This window comes from Rhinopithecus roxellana, chromosome 5 (assembly GCF_007565055.1).
Source record: "Rhinopithecus roxellana isolate Shanxi Qingling chromosome 5, ASM756505v1, whole genome shotgun sequence".
Taxonomy (NCBI): domain Eukaryota; kingdom Metazoa; phylum Chordata; class Mammalia; order Primates; family Cercopithecidae; genus Rhinopithecus; species Rhinopithecus roxellana.
In genome coordinates this window covers 88,239,373-88,256,050 of record NC_044553.1, presented here as the reverse complement: position 1 = coordinate 88,256,050, position 16,678 = coordinate 88,239,373, and the positions used below count along the sequence as shown (strand labels likewise).

At 49.3% G+C, this 16,678-nt stretch overlaps 1 protein-coding gene across 2 annotated transcripts in view; it reads right to left on the bottom strand.

Annotated features, from left to right (window-relative positions):
- Positions 1-16,678, bottom strand: part of SPTB (spectrin beta, erythrocytic) — a 137,648-nt gene that overhangs the window by 31,633 nt on the left and 89,337 nt on the right. For both annotated transcript variants that reach the window (XM_010383706.2, XM_010383705.2), the window contains 9 exons: positions 15,562-16,432; positions 14,286-14,423; positions 8,962-9,718; positions 8,323-8,525; positions 8,119-8,209; positions 6,819-6,965; positions 4,872-5,135; positions 2,092-2,298; positions 1,522-1,611 (listed from right to left, as the gene is read on the bottom strand). In XM_010383706.2, coding sequence (XP_010382008.1) covers positions 1,522-1,611; positions 2,092-2,298; positions 4,872-5,135; positions 6,819-6,965; positions 8,119-8,209; positions 8,323-8,525; positions 8,962-9,718; positions 14,286-14,423; positions 15,562-16,432 — 2,768 coding nt within the window. The remainder of the gene's footprint in view (positions 1-1,521; positions 1,612-2,091; positions 2,299-4,871; positions 5,136-6,818; positions 6,966-8,118; positions 8,210-8,322; positions 8,526-8,961; positions 9,719-14,285; positions 14,424-15,561; positions 16,433-16,678) is intronic.

Sequence of the window (16,678 nt, the reverse complement as noted above, 5' to 3'; positions counted from 1 at the left end):
TGAATCTGGGGGTGGCACCCGGTTAAGTTGTGTAAACTCACCCAGAGGGCTTGTTAAAGGAGTTGCATATTGGAGTTTGAGAACCATTGCAATAGAGGGTTTTAAGTGGAAAAATGATAAAACTGGACTTATGGTTTAGCCAGGTGAGCCTAAAATAGTCTTCACTAGGGCAGTCACGCTTTCCCAAGAGGCTGCCTTTCCCTTCTTGGTTAGGGGAACCCCATCCATATTTGTCTTGTCCTTTTCCTGAAATAGCAACTGCCAGCCAGGGGAGTTAAAAACCTTTGAACAATAACACTTATAGAGGCTGCACAGAATCAAAAATCCTGTGTCGGAAAGACTAGAGTTGGCTCATTTTACAATTAAGGAAACTGAGGTCCCAAGGATACCGTGTCCTACCAGCCTTCCACCTTTAGCTGAAGGTTGTGGCATTAACTGAGGATGGATTTCTATCATCTTCTAGCCCAGGTCCCTGCATGTGGCTGCTGGAGTCTCTGTGACCAGATTGTATCAACCAGAAGCAAAGGGCCTAAGGCAGCTTTGAAGAAACCTCTCTGAATATAATCCAGGCCTCTGCACTGCTGCTGGGCTCAAACGGTCCTGTGAGCAGATGTCAGTTGCTGCCAACGTGGGGAAAGGGAGTGCTGTCTGCTATGACCTTCCTTCCTCAAGGAGTTGCAGTACTAACAGGGCACTATGGGACATGTCGCTTTTCTCTGGGATCTAAGTTCCTGGGCTCTCCTTGCTGACCCAGAGAGCATGCAGAGGGAGGGTCTCTCTGTTCAAGAAGGGTCTGTGGCCATCTCTCTGGCCGCTGCGACCCCACACAGCCAGCTTCCTTGCATGATTCAGGCTCCCGCTGCAGCCCTGATCCAAGAGGGAGTGCTTGGCATCTGCTCACGTCCAGGATTCTGACCAGGGCCACAGGAGTTCCCAGTCAGGGCTAAGTGAGTGCCAAAAAGCAGAGGAATGTTTGCTCCAAGGGCCCAGAGTCCAAAGTTAGTGGCTTCCTAATGGAATTTGAGCCCCACAAGTATCCTCACATGTCCAGAGAAATGGGGCCTACTTACCCCAAGGACACCGCACATGCCAAGCTCAGCCCTGGAAGAGGGGCAAGGCAGTGTTGTGGGAGAGAGACCAGGAGTTACTGCCTTCCTCACAGGCAGACCACTGGGTACACTGAATACACTGAATACACAGCTACTGAAGCACATCAACCTCCAGGCCAGGGCCCCCAAGATCCTGCATTCACCTGTGCCTGATGGAGGCTGAATGGCCCTGAATCCCCAAGCACCAGGATTCCTCCCTCCTCTGTGATCCTCCCAGAATTTGCTCTATAATCACAAAAACCTGCTCTTTCTGCTCTAAGACTACTAATACGGTTTGGAGACCCCAAAGCTGCCAACAGGAACACTAACCTGCCGTTGCTAGCCTTCTGCAGGCCAGGGCTGGGCCTACCCTGTGGGGCCAGGTGGGGGTGAGGAGGGGCGGGTATGACTGGTGAGGTGAGGCAGGACTCACCTGGTTCTTCTTCATGAACAGTTGCACAGTTTGCAGATTAGTGCCATAGTCGGCTGACTGGGCCAGAGGCAGCCTCTCCTCCACCCAGAGCTGCAGAGACCAGAAGGCAGGGGAGAGCTGATGACAATCATGGCCACCCTTTCCCGAGTGCTCACCATAGGCGGGGCAGAGCTTTGCTGGCAGTGTCTCCCCAGTTCCTCCCAACACCCCATCAGGGTTTTGTCCCCCTTTAATAGATGGAAATATTCAGGGATTTTGAACTGAGGTTCCAAATAACTTACTCCTAGTCAGACAGTGGGACAGTAACGTAGCTGGATCTCGAACCCAAGTCTGTCTGACCCCAAAGTCCATGTTCTTCACTGAGCAATACTAGCAAGTGAACAGTGAGTTCCCAACAAAAGCACTGACTTGAGCTTTCTATTTAATGTAATCCTCACAACACCCCTATGAGATGAGGGGTGAGGTGACCAATCATCTGCTGCCAAGAATTGCTCTGGGTGGCAGCCAGCTACTCTGATGGCAGCTGGTGGCTCCGCCTCAGGGGGTGGGGAGAAGCTGCGGCCCACGCACCGTCTCATCCTCTACGTCCCGGTTGATCTGCAGCTTGGCTCTGGATGATTCCAGCTGCTTCTTCCTCCTCCCCATGGGTTCCAGGAGGTCCAGGAACCGCTTCTCGATGCTCAAGTCTACGTCTCCTGCCTCCTCTCCTGTTGAAGGCACCTGGGCAAACAGCTCCCCCAGCTCCTCTTTCCGCACATTCACTTGGTCCTCCACTCGCTGAGACACAAGGGGACGGTGTCAGCACCAGCCTTGGCGCCTGGACAGCCCCTCCATCTTCTTCATTCATCTGCATCCCACCCCTCCTTTAAGGCCCAATTTGAGCTCAACTTCCTCCAAGGAGTCTCCTTGGATGCTCCAACTCATGTTTCCCTCCTCTGAGTGCCTGTTCTGTTTCTCATGCAACCTTTTGGGTCTCTGTCCTACCCACTGCAAAAGGGGTTGGAGATGGATTAGAAACCAGGCGACATTTTTGCATGATAAAAGCAAGTCCAGTTAAGAGAAAGAGTAGGAGTGCTTACTTTAAGGTTTCAGATTGTGCTCAAAGAAATCAGAGAAGACACAAACAAATGGAAAAACATCTCATGCTCATGGATAGAAATAATTAATAAAGTTAAAATGGCTATACTGCTCAAAGCAATTTACAGATTCAATGCTGTTCCTATCAAAGCACTAATGACATTCTTCAACGAACTAGAAAAATTACCATTATTATTATTATTTTTGAGATGGAGTTTTGCTCTTGTTGCCCAGGCTGGAGTGCAATGGTGCGATCTCGGCTCACTGCAATCTCTGCTTGCTGCGTTCAAGTGATTCTCCTGCCTCAGCCTCCCGAGTAGCTGGGATCATAGGGGTGCACCACCACACCCAGCTAGTTTTGTATTTTTAGTAGAGACAGGCTTTCTCCATGTTGGTCCAGGCTGGTCTCAAACTCCCGACCTCAGGTGATCCACCTGCCTTGGCCTCCCAAAGTGCTGGGATTACAGGCATGAGCCACCATGCCCAGCCTAGAAAAATTATTTAAAAATTTATATGAAACCAAAAAAGAGCCTGAATGGCCAAGGCAATCCTAAGCAAAAAGGATAAAGCTGGAGGAATCACATTACCGGAATTCAAATTATACTACAAGCCTACAGTGACAAAAACAGCATGGTATTGGTACAAAAACAGGCATATTGACCAATGGAACAGAATAGAGAGTCCAGAAATAAGGCCACACACCTACCACCATCTGATCTTTGACAAAGCTGACAAAAACAAACAATGAGGAAAAGACTCCCTATGTAATAAATGGTGCTGGGAGAACTGGCTAGCCATATGCAGAAAATTGAAGCTGGACCCCTCCCTTACACAATATACAAAAATAAACTCAGATGGATTAAAGACTTAAATGTAAAACTCAAAACTATAAAAAGCTTGGAAGACAACCTGGGCAATATCATCCTAGACATAGGAATGGGCAAAGATTTCATGATAAAGACACTAAAAGCAATCGCAACAAAAGCAAAAATTGACAAATGAGATCTAATTAAACTTAAGAGCTTCTGCACAGCAAAAGAAACTATCAACAGAGTAAACAGCCTACAAAATGAGAGAAAATATTTGCAAACTATGGACCTGATAAGGCTCTAACATCCTGCATCTATAAGAAACTTAAATTTACAAGAGGAAAACAAACAATCCCATTAAAAAGTGGGCAAAGGACATGAACAGACACTTTTCAAAAGAAGACACACATGCAGGCAAAAACATATGAAAAAAAGCTCAATATCATTGATTATTAGAGAAATGCAAATCATAACCACAGTGAGATACCATCTCACACCAGTCAGAATGGCTATTCTTAAAAAACCAAAAAATAACAGATGCTGGCGAGGTTGCAGAGAAAAGGAAACCCTTATACACTGTTGGTGGGAGTGTGAATTAGTTCAACCACTGTGGAAAGCAGTATGGCAATTCCTCAAGAGCTAAAAGCAGAACTACTATTTGACCCAGCAATCCCATTACTGGGTATATACCCAGAGGAATGTAAAGCATTCTACCATAAATACACATGTACACTTATGTTCACTGTAGCACTGTTCACAATAACAAAGACATAGACTCAACCTAAATGCCCATCAATGACAGACTGGATAAAGAAAATATGATACATATACACCATGGAATACTTTGCAGCCATAAAAGAAGAATGAGATCATATCTTTTGTGCGAACATGGATAGAGCTGGGGCCATTATCCTTAGCAAACTGATGCAGGAACAGAAAACCAAATACCACATGTTCTCACTTATAAGTGGGAGCTAAGTGAGAAGAACTTATGAACACAAGGAAATAACAGTAGGCGTTCCAGCTTCTGGGACACCGGGGCTATAAACTGGGGCTTCTCATCCATCAGCTGCTTTCTTTCCTAGGGGCAAGAAGGAGGAGAGCTCACGTTCTGGGCTGACTGGGCGTTGGATCAGCCCTGCTCCTAATGGTTGCAAGAGGCTACTCAAGAGGAGATCAGCAAGGCGAAGAATCTTCATAGAATGTGGGTGAGGCGCAACCGAAACAGACACTAGGGTGTACTTGATGGGGGAGGGTAGGAGAAGGGAGGGGAGCAGAAAAGATAACTACTGGATGTTGAGCTCAAAACCTGGGTGATGGAATAATATGTGCAATAAACCCCCATGACATGTGTAACAAACCTTCACATGTACCCCCAAACCTAAAATTAAAAATAAAGGTGTCAGATTGGCTTCCACGACCCCTTCTATCCTAACACTCTAAGTCTACAACCCACTCACGTGCCTTCAGCTTAGCCAACATCCTATTGACACTGGTCAGGTCCTTGCCCGGGTCGTCTGACCGCAGCTGGTCCTCCATGGCACTGATCCACTTGTTGAGGTCAGCATGGGTCTGCAAGCGCAGGTCGGAGCTCCTGGCAGCTGAGAGGTGCTGGGTCTTCTCCTTTGTGGTGGCCTGCAGCTCATCCCAGAGCCGGTGCAGGGCTTCCAGCTTCTGGGACACCAGGGCTGTAAACTGGGGCTTCTCATCCATCAGCTGCTTTCCTTCCTAGGGGCAAGAAGGAGGAGAGCTCACATTCTGGGCTGACTGGGCCTTGGGTGAGCCCTGCTCCTAATGGTTGCAAGAGACTACCCAAGAGGAGATCAGCAAGGTGAAGAATCTTCATAGAATGTGGATGAGGCGCAACTGAAATTGACTCTGAATCCCCAGCATTAGCAGGGGTGTCCAACCTTTTGGCTTCCCTGGGACACATCGGAAGAAGAAGAATTGTCTTGGGACACACATAAAATACATTAACACAATAGCTGATGAGTGAAAAAAAAAAGTTTGTGCATAATTTTCATGATATGCACCACCACAGATAAGGAAAAAGTCCTCATATTCAAAGGGTTAGACTGCTGGTAGGGGAAGCCAGGCAGGGAGAGCAGCGCTGGGGGCAATGATTCAGGGAGACTGCAGCACGGGAGCTGCAGACAAGGGTCAGCTGCTGCAAGAAAAAGGATTCCAGACCCATCCAAGTACAGCCAATGCAGAAACTGCCCCGTGAGTTCCCGAGGTTGTGCACTAACCTTCACTGACCTCCTTTGGTTACTGAGGTTGTCTTGTCTGGTTTTCATCTGCATAGATGTATCATTTTTGGATGGGCACAGTGTGATGTAAATTGGACTTAGGAATCTATATCAGTAATAATAGTTAATTTTTTTTGGAGACAGAGTCTCTCTCTGTTGCCCAGGCTGGAGTGTAGTGGCGTAATCTTGGCTCACTGCAACCTCCTCCCGCCAGTTTAAGCCCTTTTGTGTCTCAGCCTCCTGAGTAGCTGGGATTACAGGCATATGCAACCACGCCCAGCTAATTTTTGTATTTTTAGTAGAGATGGGATTTCGCCATGTTGGCTAGGCTGTTCTTGAGGTCCTGACCTCAAGTGATCTGCCCACCTCGGCCTCCCAAAGTGCTGGGATTACAGCCGTGAGCCACTGTGCCTGGCCTAAAAGTTACTATTTATTGAGTGTCTCATAATTGCCAAGTACTATGCTAAATGTTTCATTTGTCTTTAAGTATTTAGTGCTCACAGCTGCACTGGGAAGGTCCTATTATTACTCTCATTTCATAGAGGAAGAAACTGAGGCACAGGGAGGTTAAGAAATCAGTCTGATGCTAGGGTTGCTTTTTCATGGACAGCCATGGTAGAGAGGAGCAAAGGTAGTGATTTCCACATCTAATTCCAGCCACATTTGGACTTGTCCACTGGGCAAACTCTCTACAGAGGGGTCCCTTAGTTCACCATCTGCAAGAAGTGGAAACGACCACTCCCCAGTGCTTCTGTCCATCCAAATGATGAGGATTAATGGCTCCCCTGGACCATTCTGATCATCTTGCCTATTCCTCCAGCCCTGTGCAGAACAGTGCTGGAGCCCTGGTGAGGGCAATGGAAAGCAAACATTAACAACTGCTGTCCTGGCACTGGACACTGAAGCTCTAACTAGATGTCCTCAGTGTCCTGGGCTGTTCCTAGATTCAGGTGACCCAGAAGAGGTACTGATTCTGACCAGGTGTACTAAGATTGACTATATCAGGACCTCTGAAGGTTTAACTACTATTTAGAAAAGTTGTTTGCTGCCACATTCTATACTGTCAGCAAGCTTTAGGACAGTGTCCACACCTTGGGTGAAGCCCCATCCAGGCAAGCCTATCTGAGCAGAGTGCCCTCTGCCACCCACTCACTTTACTTACCGCATCAATGTTCTCTAGCCACCCTTCATGGGAAGCCAGCTCTGCCACAAACGCCTGGTGCTTCAGCCATTTATTGTGAAGGTTTCGTGCTTCATCGTAGGAGACATCCTGAGATGTCAGCAGCTTGTCGTTGATCCATAGAGTGAGCTGTGTGCACAAAGAGTGGGCTGACTGTCCCTGAGTATATTTCTTTGGCAGGGCAGAACCTGCTGCCCATCCCTGGCTGCAGAAGGAGAAGCCCATGGGGAGGAAGTACAAGCACAGAAGAGAACTCATCTGCAGTTCTGGATCCCTCTGGACCAGCACAGGCAACTTTACCCATGACAGGCTGGGGCTAAAATGTGGGCACAGGTGCATCTTCCCCACTGGAGTGTGTGTGGTGTGAGACCAGGGATACTTTACTCTTCTCTCTATATTTCAAGGACCTAAGACAGGGCCTAGCATATTCTAGGAACCCAAAGAGTATTTACTGGATGGATGGATAAATCCATCCTTTGGCAGTTTGGTGAGAGATCTTTGATAAACACAGGAAAAAAATGTTATTTGAGGAAGAAGCCAACGACAGAGGTTGATGAAAACAAAGTTATCTGGGCTGACGGAAAAGGAGTATGACAAGAAAGAAGTCAAGGAAAACCCCATTCCACGTAGAAAGTACTGTCAATGGAGGGACCTGGGAAGGCGGATTAAAGACCTTCCTTGTACAGCTGGCCCCAGGTTGAGCAAGGACCTTCCTACCCAGCAGTTTTCCAACTGGCAGGTTTGTTTAAAATGTTCTTTCTCTGTCTCACCCCTTAAAGTTCTGATTCATTTGGCCTGAGTGAGACCCAGGGGTCTGCTTTAACTAGGACCAGGACTGGCTCCATAATTTGCAGGGCCCAGTACAAAATGGAGTTGTTCAAAAGCATGAAGAATTTCAAGATGGCAAGAGTAGAGCATTAAACTGAGCCCAGGACCCTTCTAAGCTAAGCATAGGGTGTGACACAGGTCACACATCCTTGAAGCTGGCCCAGACTGGGTCTTAGGTGATTCTAAAATAGATTGTCCCTAGACTACTCTTAAGAAACTCTGGCCTAGACTTGACAAGTTAAGGATGACTTTTCAGATTTGAAAAAAACAAAAAAAACAAAAAGTGCAACTGAAGATTCTAGAGGATGACCCAATTAAGTACCTAGAGGTCCCCGCTCATGGAATCCCACAGCTCTTGGGCTAGAAAGGATCCCTATGGACTTCCCACCTTGAGGGCACTCTGCTTCTAGAAAGGAATCTCCAGGAAAGTGGCTGCTCCTTGCTGGAGCCTCACCTCCTGGCAGTTCTGGAGGAAGTTCTGTAGCTCCAGGTTGTCTCTCAGTAGGACAGAGGCCTCCTCGGCCTTCTCATTGTTCTTCCTGTGCCTGGAAAGGAAGCCAAAGGCATAGTCACAATAGTGCCGAGCTTGGGGTCCTCTTGTGGCACCACTATCCCTCTGTGGCTCTGGGGGCCTCGTGGCCCTGGGCCCCGGGAGTACCTGTCCTCAATCAGCTGCACCTTCTCCTTGATCTTGTCTGAGTACAGGTTTCCCTCAGCTACCAGCTTGTTTCCAGAGTCCACAGGACTCAAGACCTTATCCCGGTTGTTCTCCATAGACCCCAGGAAATCCTCAAACTTCCGGATCCCAGCCTCTGCAGCTTCCAGGGAGTCTGGGGGCTCCAAGTGAGCCAGAGTGTATTCCTGTTGGAGCAAGTTTCCAGACAAGGCATGAAGACACATGGAGGAGGTGATGAGCACACCTACCAAGTGGGAGCACCACGTGCAGCCACATAGGCCACGGTCTGAATGAGCCCCCTGAATGAGCAGGGAGGAGGTGCTACTCCCTAGGTCTTGCCCCCACTCCTACCCCAGGGGCACCAATAAACAGTGTGCCTAAAGACACACGGAAGACTAACCACCCAGGGCAAAATGCGCTTCTCTAGCCTCTGATAGACCCAAGAACAAGGCATAGGGCTGGAAAAGGCACCTAATGAGAAACAAAGATTTCCCCCATGAGTGAATACAGAGTACAAGACAGAGTAATGTGGTCCCTGAGCCTTATAGCACATTTGTGGGCTCACCACAAGAGCTACTGCCCTGAGAGACCCGCCTGTCCCAGCTCTGAATGCCTCTCTACCTGGTTGCTGAGGATGGCTTCGGCCTGCTTGGCATCTTTCTGGAACTCCTGGAAGCCAAGGCACTGAGCAAGAGTGTGGCTGCGGCTCTCCCACATCCTGCCCAGGGCATCCCAGCCGGTATCCAGGCCTTCCAGCCGCTGGCCCAGAAGCAGATACTCTGGGTCCGTCTGGCCTTGGATCACTTTCTCCCCAGACTCCTTAACACGCTGGTAGCTGTCTTGGTGCCCATCAATTTCATCCTTGATACCTGCATGCTGCTGCAGGAGCTGCTCAGCCTCTGGGAGGGATTCAGGCATGTCCTCGGAGGCCACAGCCTTCTGGGTGATGGAGAGCCAGGCCTGGAAGTCATCCAGATCCTGCAGGAAGGCCTGGAGCTGGCTGACTTCCCCCAGCAAGTCCTCCTGGCCCCGCAGGGCTTGCTGCAAGCCCTGCCACAGCTCCTCCAAGTGTTTTTGCCGCTGACCAATGTCCTCCTTCTGCTCAGGGTGCGAGTCCATCAGCTGCTGGGACTCACGCTCCAGGGCATCCACACGGGCCTGGATGGCAGCCACGTCACGCTCCAGCCCTGATAACTTCCGCTGGATGGCGATGACACCTGCCAGGTCCCGCCCCAGGTCTTTTGTGGACTCCACTACCTTTGTCTTGTCCGTGATCCACTTGCTGGTCTCCTCACAATCCACGCAGTAGTTGTGCACTCGGAGGGCTGAGTCCACAGCCTCCCGCCGCTTTGACACCAGGGTCTGGAATGCCTGCCACCTGCCGGATGGGGACACAGCCCGGAGGAGAGAGACACCTTCTCACTTAACTCTTCCCATAGGAGACCCTGACCCCTTCCCACATTTCTCGCAAATCTCCCCACACAGACTTTGTATGATAAAAAGAAAAACAAAATCTACCTAACAAAGCTGTGGGTGAGCAAAATTCACTTATCCAATTTTAACTCAAGACATATATCACTGTCAATCAGACCTTTTGATCAGGAGGGGGCAATTAGTGATGTGATTCCAACCATAAGTAAAGGAACATGAAAGCAAAGGCTATGCATGTAGTTGGATTTCAGGCAAATATACAATTTCCCCAGAGTTTATGAAATATCAAAATAATTAAAAGGCTCACATTAACTTCAAGAATGCTTCAGGACATAGGGTCCCCAGCTGCCCTAGAGGAACCATGTAAATGCCCAAGGCCACACGCAAAGTCTCCTAGGGCCTGAAAAAGATCACCTTGGATCTAAGAGAAAAGACACCCTGGTGAAAAGAAGAGGAATAAGAGGAGAGGGAAGAAGAGAATGAGGAGGAATAAGCTGTGATGATAATTTAAAAGACTAACATAATCTTACCCTTCGAGCACAGTGTTGCTATGAAACACGGAAATGTGCTAAGGTCTGGTGGATGCCTGGGGGCCTGGGGTCAGTCTGCAGTACACAATAAACCTCTTTCAGAGAGCTGCCCATCAGCCAGGCCAGACCACTAGGGACACTACCCTTGGGCCTAGGTTCACTCATTCTGCATCACTGTAATACGCAGGCTGAATGCTCATTCTCTAATTGAACCCATCTTTCTTGAACACCCACAGGGGTATAAGGCATTTTGTTGGCCTTATATACAGACATAATTAGGCCTTGCCCTGTGGGGTGTATGATTTAGAGAAATATTCAGACAAGCTCGCAAATAACATAGCATAAAGTTTCATGTACACAGCACCTACCAGGCAGAGAGGAGGACTAAGGGAGCTGGAAGGAGCAACGGGGTGACTGTCGCTCATGTGACCTCCACACAACCCATCACTGGACACAAAGCCCCAGTCAGTAAACACACCCCCAGTGCCTCCACTGGAGTGACCAATTAAAGGATGGGACCAAGTCTCTCATTTGTCTTTGTCCCCTGCCTCAGGGGATAGAAGCCAAGGGACTAGCAGATGGACTAGGCAGAGGGCACTGTTGTGCATTCCCAAGGTGTGACAACAGCAGCCAGTGTGATTTGAAAGGTCTGCAGAGAGATGTAAGAGACAGGCTGGGAGAGACCAGGGATACGAGGGAGGAGAGACAGCCTGCAGATTTCTCGCTCCTATCCTAGACAATGAAGACCCCGTGCTCTGGGAATTCTGTGCCTGTCTGGCACACAGATGGTGCTCCGAGGCTGGGAAATCAAGGGGTTTTGTCCAAGTTTGTTTGAAACCCCTGGAATCGACAGGGAAGTGTTCCTGGGAGAGGGTCTGGCTGTGTCCCCAGGCAAGAGGCCCCATAGTGATTTTCCAGGCCTTTCCTGGAGTGGCCCCGCTGTAGCCATTGGGTGGAGGCCACACAAAGATGCACTGGAGTTGGGGTCTGGTGTGCTTCCGAAACCTACACTTGCTCCTGTCACTGCACTGTCTTTGAGATGCAGGAAGTTGATAGAGCCACTCTAGTTAGCACCGGTCAGGCGACATCAAGAGTTCAGGTTTGGTCCTGGGCCAGGTTTTTCTTCAACTGGAATATGCAGATGGTGAAAGATGATCACACATTCATCAAGTGTTTGAATGACTCACACAGAAGCTTGGCAGAAAAATTTTAGTTTTTTCCCAGTTCACTCATGTACTAAGCATTTATCAAGCAACTCTCAGTTGCCTTGTGGCAGACACTGATCTAGGTACTAGGGATATGGAAAGAACTATGCAGGCTGGGTGCACTGGCTCACACCTGTTAATCACAGCAATTTAGGAGGTTGAGGTTGGAGGATCACTTAAGCCCAGGAGTTCAGGACCAGCCTAGGCAATATAGTGAGACCTCATCTCTACAAAAAAACAAAAAATTAGCTGGGTATAGTAGTGTGCATCTATAGCACTAGTTACTCAGGAGACTGAGGTGGGAGAATCACTTGAGTCTGGGAGGCTGAGGCTGCAGTGAGCCAAAATTGCACCACTGCACTCCAGCCTGGGCAATGGAGTAAGATTCTGTCTCTATAAAAAATTAATTAATTAATAAAGAACAATGCAAAGTCCTTGCTTTCATTCAAGTAGTTAGAGACATAAACAAGTCTATAATCCATCAAGTGGTGATAAGTGCAAAGAAAAAATAAAAGAAGGTAACAATATAGAGGCAAAAGGGGTCAACGAGAGGAAGGATGTGCTGCTTTCAATGGGGTGGTCAGTGGGGGTCACACCAATAAGCTGACATTTGAGCTGAGACCTGAATAAAAAGAGTAAGCCAAGGGCAAAGCTAGGAAAGTAATATTCCAAACAGGAGGAACCTCAAAAATGTGTTTGGTGTGCAAAGCCCTTGGGCAATATAAATAGACACAGGTCTTCATTTGCTTACATAGTCTAGTAGGAAAGTCCTTGGGGACAAAAATAATTAGAATATAAGATAGGATGTGAAGCTCAAAACCAGTACAAAGGAGGAAAAGATGGCTTTTCATCTGGAAAACTGGAAAGCAAGTGACTTGGACTGGCCCAGGCAGAGACAGGATTTGGAATAATGTAGAGGTAGGGAGAATGCACCCTGAGGAAAAGAACCGCAGAGTCACAAGACGACTCTTGGGGGTGGAGGTGTAGAATGGGCATTGTTCTGAAAAATAATTGAAGAGCTATACACAGAAGAGGAACCAGGGTAAGTCTGATATCTCTCAAGGGCAGAGCCAGAATCAATATGCACACATTTCAAAGAGGCAGATTTCCACTCAATGGAAGAGCAAACTTTTTAACCAAAAAGAGTTGCCCAAAAATGAGACAGGCTGCAGGGTGAGGGAGTGAGTTCCCCATCACTGGCTAGACTGGGTGACTTCTCAGGTCCCTTTCAACTCTCAAATTTAATTTAATTTCATGCCTCGGGTTTTTTTCTTACTTAAGGATGGCAGGTACCAGGATATTTATCACTTGAGGATGGGGCCTGTTTTAGGGGTCTGTAAAGATCAACATTCTCAGACTATAGTTCATTGTTGAGCTGATGAGTTCTTCCTCTCAGGAAGTTTCTCTGGTTTAGACCTGCTCTAGTTTCCTCAATTATGCAGCAACTGCAATAATCTCTACCACCTCCTGCCCACCAACACACACAAACTCATTACCTACAAGGCAAAAGAAGAGGGAAGAGGTATTCTCTTCCTTTGTAAAACATCAGATTGACAAAGGAATCTCCTGAACCACACTCTCCAGCTTGGGCTGCTAAGACAATCATCCCATTCTAGCAGCTCTAAAGAATTCTGGTCATCGCTGCCTCCCCTTAACCCCCCAGTGAAGTCTCCACTGTGCTGATCCCTTTCTTTACAATGGAGTCTTCTCCAGGCCCACCTCCCAGATTGCCTCAGGCAGAGCAAGGCTCTACTGTGGGGCACAAGTGTGGGGAAGGGGCCAGGGTAGTGGGGAGGTGGTGAATGCGTGGCATTGCATGTGCAGGGCCCAGGGTAAAGACAGGGAATGCAGGCGTTTGCTGTGTCCTCAAAGATCCTCTAGGAACTCGTGGGCAATTTCACCCCACACTGAAAGCACCCCTTCTCTAAAGGCTCCTCGGGGCTTGTTTTTTGTTCTGGCCACAAAGCTTGCTTAAGGCTCCCTGCTAATTCTCCTCTTCATTCAAGCCAGCCTCATTGTCAATACTGCATTTGGCACAGGCTGGAGCATTATTTTATGGACAGTACTTAAGAGCTCTCAGAAAGCAATTTTCTTTGCCCAAGAATGTCCTGGGAAATACAGCATGAGAAGCATATGGCCTGATTCTGAGTTTGGGCACACTTGGGATGTGCCCTCCATCACACATACACACACCTGCCCTCCCCGGGCACAGCATTCGAGCCTCCCAGGACTCGTTTCTCTCCCTCCCTGGGTTGTTCACCACCTCGATCATTCCTCCTTGCTGCTACAACTCCAGTACTATTGGGAAGGAACCATGGCTGAGACAGACAGGAATGTTGGTGGGGGTGCGGTGGATCATGCTTATAACCCCAGCACTTTGGGAGGCCAAGGTGGGCAGATTGCTTGAGGCCAGGAATGAGAGCAGCCTGGCCAACGTGGTGAAACCCCGTCTCTACTAAAAATACAAAAACTAGCCAGGCATGGTATTGCGCGTCTGTAATCCCAGCTACTTGGGAGGCTGAGGCACACGAATAGGTTGAACCCAGGAGGTGGAAGCTGCAGTGAGCTGAGATCACACCACTGCACTCCAGCCTGGGTAAAAGAGCGAGGCTCTGTCTCAAAAACAAACAAACAAACAAACAAAAACAAAAAACCAGGAATGTTGAGGGTACAGAAGTGTTGGTGCATAGTGGGTGGCCTAATTTTGGGCCTGGCCCCCAGAAGTGTGTCAGATGTCGAGAGACAATGCCCCCCGCCCCATGCCCTACCCACACCCCACCTGGTGTTTAGATGGTCCTGGTACTGCTTCACCTCCCCGCTGCGTGGGTGGCCACTCTCTACCAAGCTGTTGGCAGCGAGGTTCACGCCATCAATCTGAGTCATCAAAGTCTTCATCTCCTGGTCCAGGATGTCGAACCTGATAGGGGCAGAGGGAAATGAGGATGGGTGAGGCAGCAGCAGACACTTCCTTGCCAGTGGCACCCCCAGTCTCCAGAACATGTAGCTCTTGCTGTCTCCTTCCACTGCCTAAACCATTTGTTCAGGTGAGGCAGAAGGAAGAAGACAGATATGCTGGCCCTCCTTTCTGGTTCATGGGTTTGATTTTGTGAGTTAGCATTGCCTGGAACAGGCCTTGAGAGAGTCAGTTACTTCCTACACAGGCTTCTGGCTCAACAGAGACATATGAAGGGGAGGGAGGGCTGAAGAGAGGTTACTGTGTATTTGTGTGGAGGGTGTCAATTGTCACAAGGGCCACCTTCCAGGCCTCCACTTTTCTGGCTGTTGCTTTTGGACTCTGAGTCCAATGCCTTGACATCTTGATCTGAAAGATACCCTTTCCAGTCAGGTGCTCCATTCCTGGGTAAGATAAGGAAAAGCTGCTGGGGTGGTGGTTGGGGGGAATTTGTTGTTCCGAAGGCTGATCCTTCAAGGGTAAGAGCCCAGGATTCTCCAGCATCAGTGCAGCACCACCTTGGCACTGCTCCAGAGAGTGGCCTCTCCTCCTCCTGACTCCCTGAGTTCTGTGCTTCGGCTGCTGAGATGCCTCACAGACTGGGGCATGCCTCACCATCTGGGGTACTGATGAAATCAGAACACCAGGGGTGAAAGTGGCCTTGCAGACAGGGGGTTTGCAAACTCTCTCTGTGGCCCTTCAGAGTCCCCTGGCTTAAGGACTGCCACAAAAAGCTAGAGCTGGCAGAGTCCTGGCCTCTCAGCCTCCTTCTCCAGAGTAGCTCCATTTTTCCTCTGTGTGACCTAGGGGTTCCATACACAATTCATCTGAGCAAAGATTGCTATCATTGAAAAGTAATTGAATAACTGGACTAGAGAAATTCCCTTTGTTTGAGGAACGCAAGGCCCCAGTGGGTGAAGTACTCCAGACCACAGAGCCAGAATAGAACTTGTGACTCCCGATGCCAGGACTTTGCAACAGAGGGCATCCCAGGGCCTCTCAAAGAGACCTTTGCTGATCCAGAGACTATTACCAAACTAGGTGGGAGATGGTGCCCAGACCTGGGTACAGGGAGGTGAGGAAAAGATGAGTTAACTCTGACCTGTGCTGCACCACCTCCAGGTCCTCCAGGGTGTCTGGCATTTCCATCTCGGCCAGCCACTTCTCCTTCTCGCCCATCCACAGCTCACAGGCATCTGTCTCCCCAAACACTGTGTACAGGTCCAGGGCTTCCTGCAGCCTCTGTTGACGCAGGTCTGCCTGGGCCACCACCTGTTGGTAGAGCTCCCGCAGGGCCTGCAGCCGATGGGTCACATCTGGGGAATCCCGAAACTCTTCGGGGAATCCCTGGGCCTGCTGCTGCAGGTGCTCCATCACCCCGCGGCTCTCCTCCAGCTCCTCCAGGAAGTCCTTGTGCTTTTTCCCCAGGGCCCGCGTGGCCCCTTCATCCTGCCCTACATCTTCACCAGAGAGCAGCCGGTGGGCATCTTGCAGCCAAGCCTTCAGGTCATCCGCATCGCCCTGGAACTGGAAAAAGTTCTCAGCATCCTGGAGGTTCTTCTTGCGGAAGGCAGCCAGCTCCTTCAGCTGGTTCCACTGAGCTGATACCTCCTTGATGCGGGCTTCGATCTGCGGGTGCCCAAACTGCTTGCGCGCAACCATGCCATGAGCCTCCTGGAAGATCTGCTCCAAGTGGGCATCCAGCCCACGCAGCTCGTCCTCAAAAGCCTTGTGCTTGCGCTGTAGGATGAGCACACTAGTCAGGTCTTTGCCACAGTCCAGGGAAGAATAGATCTGCTCCTTCTCCTTGATCCAGCTCTCGGCCTCATCCATCTCCCAGAAGAACTTCCAGAGTCGTTTAGACTGCTCCAGTTGGGCCTTCCGCCCAGCTGCCATGTTGCTTAGCTCCTCAAAGCACTGCTCCAGGTGGCTGACGCGGTCCTGGATGACCTGGGGGTCACAAGGCTGGTACCCTGGAAGAAATAGGGGGAAGAAGGACAAAGTGGGGGATGGGCTTCATTTATGGGCACGCTTCAGATAAGCTGCCCCAGGTTGGAACTACACAAACCTGAAGCTGCCATGTCACTGGGGCTTTGGGGTTGGGTGCAGGGGGATCCCAGTTGCTCAGAGGGTGGACAGATTCTTTATAATTATTTCCCACTGAACTTCAGGGTTAAGGAAGATAAAAAGTGGGGTTAGTTCTTAATAGAAATGTACAA